Source organism: Panulirus ornatus, chromosome 45 (assembly GCF_036320965.1).
Source record: "Panulirus ornatus isolate Po-2019 chromosome 45, ASM3632096v1, whole genome shotgun sequence".
NCBI lineage: Eukaryota > Metazoa > Arthropoda > Malacostraca > Decapoda > Palinuridae > Panulirus > Panulirus ornatus.
This window is the reverse complement of record NC_092268.1, coordinates 8,258,501-8,275,310: the sequence shown is the minus strand read 5'-3', so window position 1 is coordinate 8,275,310 and position 16,810 is coordinate 8,258,501. Positions and strand designations below refer to the sequence as shown.

The following is a 16,810-nucleotide window of genomic DNA, read 5'->3' as shown; positions in this document are numbered from 1 at the left end:
TCCTGCTGGAGGGGTAGAAGCTACCAGAGCCACATGGTGCTCCTGCTGGAGGGGTAGAAGCTGCCAGAGTCACATGGTGCTCCTGCTGGAGGGGTAGAAGCTGCCAGAGTCGCAAGGTGCTCCTGCTGGAGGGGTAGAAGCTACCAGAGCCACATGGTGCTCCTGCTGGAGGGGTAGAAGCTACCAGAGCCACATGGTGCTCCTGCTGGAGGGGTAGAAGCTGCCAGAGTCACATGGTGCTCCTGCTGGAGGGGTAGAAGCTGCCAGAGTCGCAAGGTGCTCCTGCTGGAGGGGTAGAAGCTGCCAGAGCCACATGGTGCTCCTGCTGGAGGGGTAGAAGCTGCCAGAGTCACATGGTGCTCCTGCTGGAGGGGTAGAAGCTGCCAGAGTCGCAAGGTGCTCCTGCTGGAGGGGTAGAAGCTGCCAGAGTCACATGGTGCTCCTGCTGGAGGGGTAGAAGCTGCCAGAGTCACATGGTGCTCCTGCTGGAGGAGATAGAAGCTGCCAAGAGTCATATGTTGCTCCTGCTGGAGGAACTGAAGCTGCTGGTGCTGCTGCAGAAGGGGCTGAAGCTGTTGCGGGTCACATGACGCTACTGTAGGAGGTGGGGGGGGGGGTTAGTAGTCGAGGGGGTTAGGGTTAGAAGACAGTCAGTCATGTACAGAGGAAGTGGTTCCCGTGGGCGGGTGGTGTCCCCAGGCGATCATGTGACAGCCTTTTTCCTTAACAGTCAGCGAATGACTTTTTAAGAGCTGCCCTGGTCGTCCAGTCTGAGGGCCTGTGAGTCATGCTTGCTTGCAAGAAGGTTGGAAGATGAGTCAATGAGTCTGTGGCTTGTGAGTGATGGGTATAAGGGCTACGTGGCCACTGATTATGGGAGTAATTTGCTACTACTAGGCTCCACGTCATGTTTGTGTGCCTAGCTTATGCTTTTGGTTCATTTGCATGTATATTAGGTAAACATTTAGTTCTAATTATGGGCCTCGTATTATCTGATAATCATTTTACAAGATTTAGAACCTCTCCAGATTGATGAAGGTCCAGTTCCAATAATGATGGCTCAATGGAATAATAAAAAGCTAGACAAACTTAATGAAACTCTGAAATGTATTTTTGTTTCTGTTTTGCGCAAATAAACACACACACACACACACACACACACACACAGTGTAATGGTTAAGTGATCACAATCCACGTACGGGCCCGTCCGGGTTCGAGACATGGTTGCGTTAAACGGCCCACAGCTAATGCAGCTGTTCCTCCTGTCTGTTGTAGGAAAGATGGAGGTGTGTGTCTTCACAACGGTCATTCATCGTGTGGATGATATCCACAAAACTATGGGAAGCAGCAGCCTCGTATACACGAAAATAACCTAACCATTAAAGGTATAAGTAATGTATAAATAAGCCTTCAGTAGCTAGGATGTTTTTATGAGTTACTCATAGTCTGTTTTTATCCTTTTTTGACCTGTCTTCACTCATGGTTCAGTTTGATTGATATTTAAATGTAGATTCTTATATGTCTTCTCATTTCTGCATAAGGGTCGAATTAAGTGTTTGTTAAAAAACACATAATTTGAAATATTTAATTTTCTTCCTGACTTGACCAAACCTGTTGAGATTAACACCTGTTTAAAACATGTATGTGTGGAACATGATGAAGCAATGATGTCATCTTTATTCCAAGAATAAAGTAATTGGCCATAGAAGTAATTATAAGACTCTCTTAATGTTAAATAAAACTTATTTCCGTGAACCATTTCAACATACATTAGGGTAGTGAAGCTGTGTGACCCTAACGTAATCTAAGGAGTCCGTTAAAGAGTTCATTGGGTTTCTGATTATTTATCCTTAAAGGGAATTAATATTACTCATGAGGTCAACTGTTATTAGCCTGTGACCTGTGGTGTAAACAACATAAAATGACCCCATCTAATCAATACACTTCAAACCCCTCGGAAGACCCGAGTCCCGGGCGGGAGGACTAATGAGAACGCGAGTTGAGCCTCAACTGAATTGTGATTGGCCAGCTGGTGGTGTCGACGGCCCCAGTGGCGACATCCGGTAGAGCTGGTCCTCGAGCAGCTGATTTCAGAGTGTGAAGATGTCACCCTTGGCCACCATGGCTGACTAGTGTCGATTTTGTTGGAGTTGTGGACGTCAGGGGCAGCATGGAGGAGGCCGAGGTCAAAGATGGAGGCTCAGGAGCCACTGTGGAGGGTGAGTGGTGGGCCTCAAGCCCCCCGGGAGGGTGTGTGGGGGCTTGCCCTTCAAGTCCCCCTCGACACTCAGGGGGTTTGGACATCAACGCCAAATAATTTTTAAATACAATCAATGTCTTTATTATTGTCCAGCCTTGTTGTGTCTCTCAATAAATTGTTTTAAATTGTTTTTTCTCCTCTGGGTAGCCATGTTGAGGTAGGAGATTAGGGGGAACTAGGCTCATGTTGATGCATAAATTGTCCTGACCTTAAGGTAGATTTTTACCCTAAGGTTTAATATAAATTTCTCACCCTAACATCGTAGACCTTAAATAAACATTAGTTAAAGTGGTTTATTATGAATGTTTATAAGTCGATTTTGTTCCATATTGATAACAAAATACCCTAACCTTAAGGTAGATTTTTACCCTAAGGTTTAATATAGATTTCACACCTTAACATCGTAGACCTTAAATAGACATTAGTTAAAGTGGTTTATTATTAATGTTTATGAGTCGATTTTGTTCCATATTGTTAACTGTACGACAATGTTTTAGAAATTGTCTTTGTAAAATAGTAATATATTCTTAGCCTTGCAAAAAAGCTTTGTAACAGGTTTAATGGGTATCTTGTTACACGAGAACATGATGGGTGTTCATGTCGTCATGAAAATAATTTTGTCAATGTCGTCGCAGATGTAATTGTAATGAATGGATTCTTCTCGTAAACGCATCAGTTTAACCTTGCCACTCCATTTTTGTGTGGAGTTCTGGGAGACTGGTATTGTTATCAATATATTACTAACACCTGTTAGAAATGAGTAAGAGAATATGCATTCCGTGATAGATAATTGATAGTAGGGAGGGCCATGAAGATCACGGGAAATCTGGGGTAAAGTAACGTAAAAGAAGGTACAGCACTCGTAGAAATCATCAGAATAGACAAAAGTAAATTTTTTTTTTTGTTTTGCGCACTGAAAATTAAAGAATTTGATAAATGTTGTGTGCCTTGAAGCGCTGTATTGTATTTTATGATTAGTTAAGGTGGTAGTGGTGAAGAATATGAATGTAGGGAAATTTTGGATAACTTGCTATGAAATTCATACAATTAGAAAAACCTCTGTATATAAAGTATAAAGAAAGTGTGTAACTCACACATTGTGGAAAAAATAAAGACAATTTTTCCATTGGTTTATATGTAATACATTATATATGATTTTTTCCATAATGCAGATATAGTTTGAGTCTATGAACCTCTTTTTCTTTGGTTAGGGAGTGTGCATCTTGTATAATGATACATCTATTTGATTGTTAGTAAAGACAATATCTTTGTCATTTTGATCACAGATTGAGTATTTTTCTTTGGATACCATGAGTGTCTGCCACTTTTATCTCTAAACGAAACACTGTAATTTGTAGCTGTACAAGTCATTGGAGGAAACTGAAGAAAATATATCTGGTCTTAATTGCAGGTCAGGCAGTTAATAAGATTTTTTTGTATTCATTGAACGACACATTTTCCTTGTGTTTCAAATGCCTCCTTAAATAATTGCCAGATTCTAGCAAGGCTTGATGCTCGTATAATTACCTAGGGCTGTGTGGTCTCCTGTCTGAGCACAGATTAGATGTTAACCACTTACCATAGTTTACTAGTTAGTGTGAATGAAACTTGGTCTTATTTGAATATGATAATGTTAGCATATTTACAGTTAATTATATGATGTATTTATGCTTGCTTTTCATGCAAAAGAAGTGATGCCTGTCCTTGTAGCCAAATTGTTGGTACAGATAATTGCTGGAATTTTTTTAGTAGGTTTTCAGGATTTTCTCATGAATGAGTTTGTTTCGTTAAACCTAAATTTTATCAAAGCTAGAAGTGTGAGTAACTTACGGTGTCACTTGGTTTCAGAGCTGCAGACCCGAGTGAAGAGTCTTGAAGAAAGAGAGCAAAAACTCATTGAAGAACATGCGCGCATTGAGGAAGACTTTGGTCATCGCCGTGCAAAGCTTAAGGAGCTATACCTCCAAAAGGAAGGTAAGGAGCTTGGAATGGAAAGTGATGGGGTAAGAAAGGAGAAAGGAGGAAACATGATATTCCACATTCCCATACGTTATGTGACTTAACCATTTTCATGTCATATCAGAATATTGTTGAAAGAAGGTGGATATATATTGTATGTAGTACAGAGGGATTTATTTTTGATTAGAATGAGTGATACCAGAAGGCTGAATTAAGGATGAAGAGAAAAGAGGGATTATTGGGTAATATGTCAAGGAGTAAATGAATGTTTGAAAGATTGTGAATTATTTTGTTCTAGTATGAATGTATAATATTACATATTGTACAATATGTAATGTACAATATTACATATTTTCGGTTGTTAAAAGAGAATGTGAAAACATTGTGATGGTGAGATAGATGCTACAGAGGAATGAGTTGGGGACAAATGTCCTATTTGGAAAATGCAGTCAGTATGAGAAATGAGATTATAATGAAAGCTTTTTGGATTTTTATGAAGATTGTATTTGTATTAGATTTGTCTGATTTCCAAATTTGTGTACGTTGCTGCAAATCACCAGTGGGCTTGCATTGTGGAGACTGCAAATTTTAGGTCACAGGGTGGCAGAATGATGATTCGAGAAAGTGTGGTCAACGATACAAGGTAGACAAGAGGCAGACTTTTTTTTTTTAAAGAATATTGAAATAAGTTAAACGAAGAGTTGAAGTAAAGGTTTGATGATGCAGTGTGAATTAGTCAATTACTGTATTGTGTACTAGTAGTGGTAATTAGTGATGAATGGTGGTAGTTATTTGAAGTATTTCAATAATTTAAGATAAAGGAGAGCTAAATGACCAAAATTGTACCTCTGAATCAAAGCTTAATTCATAGCCCCATTTATCATTAAGGTGGTATTCATGCAATTCACTTGAGTCCTGGATGAAAGTAAAGGATCGTCAGCTATTACATACCTTATTCTGATATACACTAAAGAACATGGTTTAAATGCCTCAATGAAACCGTAATCCCCCAAATTAGAAAACAGCCAACCCAGGTGCTACCGCTGGAATGTTAAAAATTCCTCATATGCTGGCATGCTTTGAATTTAGGAAAGGATATACTGTACTTGATAAAATGCGACAGATGGATTAGGAGTATGGATTATATCAAGATTTAGAGGGTATAATGATTAATGTATGACAGTCACATACTAAGTTGCTATTTGAGAAATTCACAGTGAGGTTTTAGGCTGCTCAGTAAAGGACTGAGATTGAAGTATGGGAAAAACATTTGTAGGAAGTATGGGAAAAACATTTGTAGGATTGTTGTGGGAAAAATGACAAAAGGATGTAAAAAGATATAAGTGAACATAGGAGAGGTAATGATTCAAAATTTGTGGGTGAGACATAAATAGGTGAATGTGAGGGGATGTTTGGAACACATAATTTTCAAGAAGTTTTCGATACAGAGGAGTTGAGGTTGCACCTTGAGCAGAGCACTGCAGTGGAGACTGAGGTAGAGATGCTGCGGGCTCAGATCAGACAGCTACAAGCAGATCTGGAAGAGGCACACAGTGCTGTTACCATTGCTCAGTGCACCGCTGAGAATGATATTGCTGTTGAGCAACGCAAGTGTCAGGAGGAGATTGCTACTGTACAACAACTTATGAAGGGTAAGTGATTTTAGCCAAGGCAATTTGCCACTCCAAATGCGCAGGTTGGCAGAGAAGTTTAGTCATTAACCAGTATCCTATAGCCTTATAACATTGCCATATCCATTCAATTGCTGTGCATAAAGTCACTATCTCATTCCCAACCCAATTTCCAGTTGTTCCACCTTGTTTTAGCCAGTTTGTATAACTTTTCTTATTTTCAGGGCACATAGTTTACCAGTTTACATTGCTGGTCGTGTGGGGTAGATAATCTGTTGAAAACATAATTTTCTGTTACAAGCACTAGAAAAGCATTTGCAATTATTTGACAGTAAACCATACGAACTGGTGAGTTTACATGAGGGTTGATATTACTCTGGTGCTTCTTTGCCTATCGCTTCTTGTAACAGGCAGGTACATCAGTGATGTCTGAGCCCTTTGTTGAACAAATCAACAAGTAGATTGTTTTTTCGTGTGGAAGAGAAAGTTTTTTCTAACTGTGATGAGGCCTTTTTTCAAAAATCATATTTGCTTTACATATTTCTCTTTTTGTTGTGTAACGACTGAAAATTTCCTTGGAAATGTAGGACATTTTTTTTACTCATATTTTTGTAGATTTACTTTTTGTAAATCTTTTTTCCTTGATTGTTTGAATAATAGGAATATTCCCAATTAGTATGTGATTTGATACAGTTACCATTGATGCATCAGTTCAGTATGTTAACCACTACAGTTGTAGCAGAATCTAGTACAAAAAATATAGCTACACAAGTGTAAAACTTTTGTGAGGGAGAGAATGGTGAAATTTTGGAAAGAATAATGACAAATGAAGGACAGTAGTAATATAGAGTAGGGTGGGTTGTGTCCACCCTGGTGAATAGGATACAGTATTATTGTTATCGTTAGGGATTAATGATTTCTTTATGTGGCCTGCCATTTCTGTGTTTTTGATGGATTTTCCTCATCTTTTCATATAAGTTATGCTATTGCTGATGTTATATGATCATGGGCTGTAGGATAGCATGTCCTCCCTAGGAACTGAGCATCTTTGTTCATTGCTAACCGTTGATATGAAGGACCTAAGTTATAAAACGTAAGTCCCCAAAAGAGCTGTCTCGCTGTATGAATGTTATGTTTGGTTGAGGCTTATATTGCAAGTGTATTTGCATAAAATATGCCCATTTTGATCCAGCTGTAAGCCAATATCGCAGTACAGGTAATCAGAATAGATTATCCTCAAAAAAGAAACTGATGTTGTTCTTTCTCCCTTACTAGACTTTGCATGTTGTAAGAAGCAACAGTTGGACAAATCAATCTTGTGAAACAAAATTCTTTTGAAGGTAGGGAGGTGTATTTCTTTTAGAAATGGTGATGAGTGATTTTATTGAATCTTTCCCCATACTTCTGTAGATACATTGTATGATGTTTGCAAACATTTAGCAGAGTTACTCATCCATCTACTTTAAATCACAAATCCAAACTCTGTTTTCTTTGAAAAGATATAGCGCACATATAACAAAAAGTATACCTGTTTAGTTGACAATTAAAGACTTAATAATGGAATAACAGATCCATCAAAAGTGATGGGGAAAGTTTTAAGAGGTTGTTACAGAGAGAGATGGATAGAAATTGGGTTTTAGAGGTATTGAACCCAATTTCTAACCTTATAACTGGGATATGTCATCCAAATTTGAGTTTATAGAGGAAGTTGTGTTTATACAAAAAGCATATTACTCTGAGTAAGAGGAGTTGGAGTGGATTTGAAGGAAGTAGAGCAATGCAGGTTTGAGACAATAGCTCATGAATGCATTTGGCTGTTGACGAGAGGAAATCATTGATGTAATGGAGGAAGAGTGTAGGAGACTAGACAAAAACCCTGAGGGAAATTATTCTTGATGGGGACAAGTTCAGATGTGTTTTCACAGTGGAAGACACTTGCTCTAATGCACTGAATAGCCTTAGAAGCTCCAGTGCTTGGCCTCTAAACCAAAATTCTATAATCCAGTCCAACTATATCCCTAACACCAGTGAGATAGAATGGAGAAGAAGTCTTGGAAAGCATTGAATGATGAAATTCATCCTGAGTAAATACAGAATAATAGGATTAGTATACAATGAAAGAAGGCTTCAGTATAGAGATACATTACCTTGTGGAAAATGAGCTTCAAGAATCTGTGCGTGGGAGATACTCAGGAATCGACTTGGATCTAACTTTGAGAGAATTGTGAAGGGGACAAACTGCTCACCCTGACAAGTTTAAGAGCATTCAAGTACATAGAAAATATTTAGCATACTGTTCGCATCATACATTAGCCTGAAATGAAAATATGCTCGTCGCCACACTTACAGAAGCTTACAGAAGTAATAGAGAGAGGTTAGTGGAGGGTAACAAAGATAAAACCAGTATTAAGAGAGCTGCATTTTAGTGAGAGACTAGAGGCCTCAAATATGTCTACTATGGGAAAGAGTAAGGAGTGAGATAATCACAACCATTAAAGTTTTTCAGCCGTTAAATGGTGTCAGCTGTGAATAGCTCTTTGAATGACCCAGAGATAGAACAACCAGATGCCATAACATGAAATCAAGCAAGAAACCTGTTAGAAATGCAAAGTGGTACTTCTTTAGTAAAAGAGTGGTGGATTGATGCATATGGCAAGCAAAAGTTCAAAAAGGAATATGGTAATAGAGAAAGTTGAAGAAATAGGGACCCATGAGTGTAGAACTCCCCTTCCACTCTGTAAGTGGGTAATTATATCAAGAGATAAGGCCCTACGTGTGTAAAATACCCTTGCTTGAGTACAAATAGGTGATTACAAATAAGTAATTTCTGAAAAGAAACAGATGTCATTAGGTGAAATGAAGAAAGAAACTTGATAGAAAAGATATAGAGAAATACTTTTATAGTATAAGAGTAGTGGATGAATAGAATAGAATATATGATGAAATTATAGATGTGGACAGCATATATGTTTTAGAATTTCTATGATAGAAAATGTTCAAGAGATGAGGCCTCACAAGTGTAAAATTCCCACCCTGTACAGTACATGTAGGTAATTACATACATGAGTACGCAGTGACTGAATATGAATTGGAAGCTTATCCGTCGCTTGATACTAGACATTACCCTCCTGATGCCTGCCAGCCCATTAGATAACTGGTAATCAGGATTCTGTCAGATACAGGTGATAACTTGATAACAAGACACATGATAGTAGGTAGCCAGTGATAGTAGGGTCACTACAGATTGCTTATTGTAGTTGTCATCTTGGCAATCAGTTGTCTTGTGGGAACACTTAAGATGTGTTGTTGTAGTGTTACTGTGAGAAGGATTTCTTTGTGCTGGGGAAGGGGCACAGGGTTTGTGTACAGTCGTTGTAATGATATTTGTCATGTTGTGGTGTCATGTTAATGATGTTATTTTATGATCTTATGTTGAGTCATTTAGTTCTGTTGGGGTTGTGAGATCCATATTGTGTAATGTATTGCATTATCACTGTGAGAAGTGATGTTAGTAATGATGATTTGCTGTTACATTAGAAATAATGGATGTGGTGTCACCAGTAATGATGTGCTGTTATGTTGTGATAAAGTTTGCTATTGTGTACCACGATGATTGTCTGTTATTAGTCATAGCACTTGTAATGTGTCGTTACCATGATAGTGACATATTTTATGTTGCTGTGCTTGTGATCCTTGTAGTGGTTTGGAGTTCGTGTTGATAGTGCAATAAAGTATTTTGGTTTAATATTAGCATGTACAGTTCTCTTGTGCTGGTTATGCATCAGTTGTTTTGATGTTAAAATGATGATGTCATGTATTGTTTTGGTGTTAGCGGTGATATCTATTTTGATGTTGCTGTGAAAATGACATTTGATGTTTTCATGATGCAGTAGCGATGATACTTGTTGTCGTGGTGTTACAGTGGTGCTGACATTAGTTTGTGGTGTTATGGCGTTAGCCTGTGGCGTTACAGTGTTGATAGGATTCTTGTTTTGGTATGAGAGTGATGAGAACATCTGTTGTGTGTGGTGTTAGTTTTGATGACATCCGTCATTTTGGTGCTACAGTGATTACGTCTAATATTTTGGTGTTCTAGTGAGTTTTAATGACATCCGTCATTTTGGTGCTACAGTGATTACGTCTAATGTATTGGTGTCCTTGTGATGACATCTGTTGTTTTGGTGCTATATTGATCACATCTGTTGTGACTTCCATTGTTTTGATGTTATAGTGATGACATCTGTTGTTATAATGTTATGTGATGACATCTTGTGTTTAGAAGTTATAGGGTTGAAATATGTTGTTTTGATGTTATGACATCCGCTATTTAGGTGTTACATTGATGACATTGGTGTGTGCATTACTGCAGTGATTTTATCTTTGGTTTTAGTGCTCATATAGATGATGTTTGTTGGTTTGGTATTGGGATGATGCCTAGTGGTACATATACATGTTTGTATTGATGTTACTAGGCTGATGACATAGTTGTGTTTCATTCCATCATTAAGTGCTGTTACCTTAGTGTTGCACATAGTGTTGTAGTACTGGTGACAATAACATATTTATTTCAGTGGTGAGAGAGTTACTTTTTAGTGATGTGCCCCTCATTTGTTAAAAGACACTTGTGGTAGCAGGCAATGAAGCCCACAAAGATGGAGAATCGTATCAACAGTAACGAACTTCTGAAAAGTGTGTCACGGACATTTACCCGTCTGTTTACTCCAGATGACCTGAATTCTTCAGGTAGGTCTAATTTTATGTTGCAGAGTATTGGGGTACAATAATGTTACTGTGTAAATGTGGTTTTGTGTAGCAGTGTCTCTTTTGTTTTCATCGAGACACTAACACTTGGGTATGAATTGAAGGTGAATTTTTTACATGGTAACTTGAGGACCCTTGTTGGAAAGTATATGTCAGGGAATGTATTTTTATATTTTTTGCACCTAACCATTCCTGTACTCTTTTGAACATTGGTTAGTTATTCTGACACAGCTGTTTCTCTAGGCATCCAGCAAGGGAGTGAGATGTGTTCATTATCACCCAGACTCTGATTACAGGATACTTCGAGCACTTTTAGTATTTGTCGCAAGTCATCTGATGGTATAGGGGCAGTTTTCAAGGTTAGGAGAGGAAAACGTATATAGCAGGCGTAAGAATATCATGTATCAGTAAAAAAGCAGTTAATTACTCTCGGTGGAACTTGATGAGGTTATGATTACTTTTATTGTATGTGATTATTCAAAAGGCAAAATAGAATATAGAGTTTTAACTACCCAGCACTTCCAGAACCTTTGCACCCCCACCCAGCCTATGACTTACCTTCACTTCTTCCAATCATTGACATGTCCATGTCCAGGCATCTCTCTCATTTCACTTCTGCAGTTTTCCTCTTTTCACACTCACACCCAAACTAACCTGTCCCTCAACCCTGCTACACCTAATTACCTTGCTTTTATTCACTTTTAGTCTTAACTTCCTCCTTACGCACACTTCCAGACTCAGTTACCAACTTCTGGAGAACCCTCTCATTCCCTGTAGATTGCCGACTTGCCCCTCTCTCCAAGACTCTTACAGTCACCTCCCTCATCATCCCTCCATAAACATTAAACAACCTTGGTGACATCACACACCCCTGCTGCAGACCATCCTTCACTTGGAATCATTCACTCTTCTCTCTTCCTGTTAGCACACATGCTTTATGCCCTAGATAAAAACTTTTCGTTGCTTCTAAAGACCTTCCGCAATCAACCCTATCATGTGCTTTTTCCAGATCCATAAATGCCACATACAAATCCATCTTTTTCTGTAAGTATTCCTTACACACATTCTGTAAAGCAAACGCATGATTTTTACATCCTCTACCATTTCTGAAACCACACTGCTCGTCCTCAATCTGATGTTCTGTACATGCCTTTACCCTTGCAATCGCTACCCTCCCATATATAACTTGCCTGGTACACTCACCTTTATCTTCCTTGCCTTTATACATTTGGACTATACATGCATTCTGCTAACCGTTGCCATGATCGCTTACATTAAAAATTGTAACTGACCAGTTAATAACACAGTCACCTCCTTTCTTAAAGAATTCAACTGCATTAGTGTCCACTCCAGCTGCATTGCCTTATTTCATTTCATGTAAGGCTTTCTCCATCTCTTCACCAGACTACTCTGTGACTCTTACTTTGCATACCAACCTGGTCCAAACACCCTATGTCTGCCACCCTATCATCAAACACATTCAACAGTCCTTCAAAATACTCATTGCATCTCGTCATCACTACCTTTTACCACTCCCCCCCCTGCACCAATAATTCTCTTTGTTCTCTTGCATTTTTGGAGCCCTCAGTACCCAAAAGGCACCATTTGGAGACCTCAGTAGCCAAAAGGCATCATTTGGAGCCCTCAGTACCCAAAAGGCACCATTTGGAGCCCTCGGGACCCAAAAGGCACCATTTGGAGCCCTCAGGACCCAAAAGGCACCATTTGGAGCCCTCAGGACACAAAAGGCACCATTTGGGGCCCTCAGGACCCAAAAGGCACCATTTGGAGCCCACGGGACCCAAAAGGCACCATTTGGAGCCCTCAGGACCCAAAAGGCACCATTTGGAGCCCTCAGTACCCAAAAAGGCACCATTTGGAGCCCTCAGGACCCAAAAGGCACCATTTGGAGCCCTCGGGACTCATAAGGCACCATTTGGAGCCCTCAGGACCCAAAAAGGCACCATTTGGAGCCCTCAGGACCCCAAAAGGCACCATTTGGAGCCCTCGGTACCCATAAGGCAACAGTCAGGGTCTGTTACCCAGAGGGCAATGAGTGGGGCCCATCCTTACCTAGAAGGGAACAATTGGGGCCCCCCATATCCCAGAGGGCAGCGGTTGGCCCCCCTCGTTCATCAGATGAAAACTAGGGCCTCTCATTGGCCAAAGGACAGCAGTTAGGACGCCCTCGTTAACCAGGAGACAACAAACCGGGATTAATTGCGGGTCGCTCGTTACCTAGAGAGGGACAATTAGGGTCCATGAACTTAGAATGGAAGTGTTCATCATACGGGACCAATTACGTCTCCCTTAATGACCCACGAGGCATTGGAAACGAATGACTGTCGTCTGTAAACCCCCAAGGGCAATAGTTAAAAGCCCCCCAAAACTAGTGTGTAGTAGTTAAGTCCTCTGGATTACGTCATTTCAGACTGCCGGCAGTTGATCGTAACTACGCCAGCAGCTGTGCACCGTCGAAGGTTATAGCTCACGGTAAGTTAACTCGCGCGCATTTTGTGCTGATGGAATATTTTTTTTGGGTGGTGCAATTCCACTCCTTGCTGTAGCTTTTGAAATTTTTTTTCCACATAGTTGACAGTTCATGGCGCAAAGATGAGGTTCGAGTTCGGTAGCGCTCATCGTAAATCGTCAGATTGCTGAACGATGAGTTGGATATTTGGAGATATGTGGGCGAGGCTTAGGAGGCAGTTTGGAGGTGGTGAGTACAGCAATATGGTGTGTGCGTGTGCGGGTTCCTCCTCCCCCAGGTGTGTGTGTCTTAATGTCCCAGGCTCGTGCCACGTAGGTAGGCCATTCGTGTGGACGTATGTGAGAGAAGGGAGGTAAAAATATATATATTGGAGTTTGCTGTTCACTCAAGAGCAAAGCCGTTCAACCACAGTGAGGGATATGTGCTCTCAAGAGAATCGCGTATGAGGGAAAAAAAAAAAAGTGTTTGGGGTCGCTCACAAAGCCAGCAGGGAGGAGGGGGGATAATTTTGGTGTCTGTAATGAAATTGGTGTGGGTTTGGGGGAAAACAGTGACTCAGTCTCGTTACATGAAGTACCAGTAATGACTCGAGTGTAGTCACAAGGGGAGAACTGGTCTACGTGTTACACTAGATGTGTACATTGACGAAGTGTGAAGGAAAGGAAAGAAAAAAGAAGTATATATATTTTACTGTGTGGGTCGTACGGACTGGAATGTCCATTTGGTAACCTCCAAATAGCCATTAAGTATTCTGTATTGACCGCTGAGCAGAGGTGAAATGTTGAAGTATTCTGTATTGACCGCTGAGCAGAGGTGAAATGTATTGATTGAACTGTACTTTTGTGAGGTTAGATCAGTGCTGATGAACCCCAGGTAAGACCAGTGTGGCTCTAGTTTCTTCACACTCTCGTGTGTCGTGTGGTTCATGGCGCTCCCTTGTGAGGATAGGCCTAGTTAGGCCCCTTGTGATGTGATTAAGATGAGGCACCTCTGAATTGGTGGTAAGGGGTGGGAGCAAATGAGTAATACAGTCGTTAAGACATAGTACGATGGGGCTGGGTGGGTGGGTGGAGGAAGAGGAAGGACACATGTGCAGGTGGGGGTGGTGCAGTAGCGCTCACCAACCTGTGGGGTCTGGCTGGCTAGTGGCTCTCTAGTGGCTGTCTGTGTGTTGGTAACCCTGGCTTAGTGGCTGGCTGGCTAGTTAGTGGCTGTAGGTTGGTACCCTGGCTGGCTGGCTGGCTGGCTCATGGAGTGAGTGAGACACACTGCGAGTCCACACGTCTCTCTCTCCCTCATCCACCATTGTGAGCAGGGGCCCCAATACACACCCACGTACCTGCTCCCTACCTGGACCAGGGCCTTCCTCCCCACTGCTAAAAAAGTGGGGTGACTGTAGCCTTGTATGGACGCCTCGTATCTCGCCCGGTAATTTATATATATATGTATATAAATCTTGCCATGTCCGGAGCGGTTTCAATTCCGCGCATTCATGCAGAGAAGGTCATGCAGTCTCAGTCTGTCTCTCCAGTTGACGTATACAGTGGAGGAATACATCGCTGTTGTATTATACACACGCACGCGCGCGTGCCCCACCGTGGCTGTTGTATTCGTGTGCGTGCTGGTGTATTTCGTGCCCCTCCCACACCCCCGCTGGGCACGCACGTGAGCCCCATCGCTCATGTTGGGGAAGTGAACGAAGTATTGTGATATGTTTCGTGTCTGTTGTGATGACTGTGGTGTATATGTCATCACTGTGGTGGTAGTGATGACTGTGGTGTATGTCATCCCTGTGGTGGTAGTGATGACTGTGGTGTATATGTCATCACTGTGGTGGTAGTGATGACTGTGGTGTATGTCATCCCTGTGGTGGTAGTGATGACTGTGGTGTATGTCATCACTGTGGTGGTAGTGATGACTGTGGTGTATATGTCATCCCTGTGGTGGTAGTGATGACTGTGGTGTATGTCATCACTGTGGTGGTAGTGATGACTGTGGGGTATGTCATCCTGTGGTGGTAGTGATGACTGTGGGGTATGTCATCCCTGTGGTGGTAGTGATGACTGTGGTGTATATGTCATCCAAGATGACTGTGGTGTATATGTCATCCCTGTGGTGCTAGTGATGACTGTGGTGTATGTCATCCCTGTGGTGGTAGTGATGACTGTGGTGTATATGTCATCACTGTGGTGGTAGTGATGACTGTGGTGTATATGTCATCCCTGTGGTGGTAGTGATGACTGTGGTGTATGTCATCCAAGATGACTGTGGTATATGTCATCCCTGTGGTGGTAGTGATGACTGTGGTATATGTCATCACTGTGGTGGTAGTGATGACTGTGGTGTATATGTCATCCCTGTGGTGGTAGTGATGACTGTGGTGTAATGTCATCCTGTGGTGGTAGTGATGACTGTGTGTATATGTATCTGTGGTGGTAGTATGCTGTGGTGTATGATCCTGTGGTGTATGTGACTGTGGTGTATGTATCCCGTGGGTGTATGACTGTGGTGTAGTCATACGTGGTGGTGTGATGATGTGGTGTATGTCATCCTGTGGTGGTGTGTGACTGTGGTGTATGTCATCCCTGTGGTGGTGTGATGACTGTGGTGTAGTATCCCTGTGGGTGTGATGACTGGTGTGTATCCTGTGGTGTAGTGATGACTGTGGTGTGTATGTTATCCTGTGGTGGTAGTGATGACTGTGGTGTATTGTCATCCTGTGGTGGTATGTGACTGTGGGTATGTCATCCTGTGGTGGTAGTGATGACTGTGGTAATGTCATCTGTGTGTAGTGTGTGTGGAGCATCCTGGGTGGTATGAGACGTGGTGTATGTCATCACTGTGGTGTAGTATGATGTGGTGTATGTCATCCCGTGGTGGTATGATGACTGTGTATATGTCTCTGTGGTAGTGATACTGTGGTGAATGTCTCCGTGGTGGTAGTGTGACTGTGGTATCATCTGGTGGTAGTGATACTGTGTGTATTCATCTGTGGGGTATGATGACTGTGGGTATGTCATCTGTGGTGTATGGACTGTGGTGTATGTCTCCCTGTGGTGGTGTGTGACGTGGGATATCCCTGGGTGTGTGATGATTGTATTCATTGTGGTGATGACGGGTGTATGTCATCTTGGTGTGAGATGGGTGTATCTCGTGTGTGTGATACTGGGTATCTCCTTGGGTATATACTGTGTGTCTCTGTGTGTATGACTGGGATATCAGATGATGTGTGTATGATCTGGGTGTAGTGAGCTGTGTAGTATCTGGGTGGGTAGTGTGACTGTGGTATGATCCTGTGGGTAGTGATGACTTGTATTACACTGTGTGTATGATACTGTGGTGACTTGATGAGACTGGTATCACTGTGTGGTATGAGTGGTCACCTGTGGTGTAGTGGCTGTGGTGAGCACCCTGGGTGATGATGTATCCTTGTGTATGTACGTGTGTATTTCGGTGGTATGATGATTGGGCTCCGTGGTGAGTGAGACTGTGGTATTCCTGTGAGTGATCTGGTGTATCATCCTGTGTGTATGAGACTGTGGTGTATGTCATCCTTGTGTAGAGACTGTGTGTATGTCCGTTGGTAGATACGTGGGTAGTCTCACTGTGTGAGACGTGGATCACGGTGGTAGTGATGACTGGGGATGTCATATGTGTAGTATATGTTAATGTCTGGTGGTATATGTCATCCCTGTGGTGGTAGTGATG

General features: G+C 41.6%; 1 protein-coding gene across 3 annotated transcripts in view; it reads left to right on the top strand.

Annotated features, from left to right (window-relative positions):
- Window positions 1–2,000: 2,000 nt before the first annotated feature.
- The window catches only part of LOC139762911 (rab GTPase-binding effector protein 1-like), a 48,841-nt gene continuing 34,031 nt past the window's right edge, over window positions 2,001–16,810 (top strand). The window contains exons 1-3 of one of the 3 annotated variants that reach the window (XM_071688164.1): window positions 2,001–2,219; window positions 4,109–4,234; window positions 5,668–5,871. In XM_071688164.1, coding sequence (XP_071544265.1) covers window positions 2,171–2,219; window positions 4,109–4,234; window positions 5,668–5,871 — 379 coding nt within the window. In that variant the 5' untranslated portion in view covers window positions 2,001–2,170. Of the gene's footprint in view, window positions 2,220–4,108; window positions 4,235–5,667; window positions 5,872–9,096; window positions 9,170–10,421; window positions 10,594–16,810 lie in introns of those variants that run through there. The other 2 variants (XM_071688163.1, XM_071688165.1) reach the window with 2 other exon arrangements.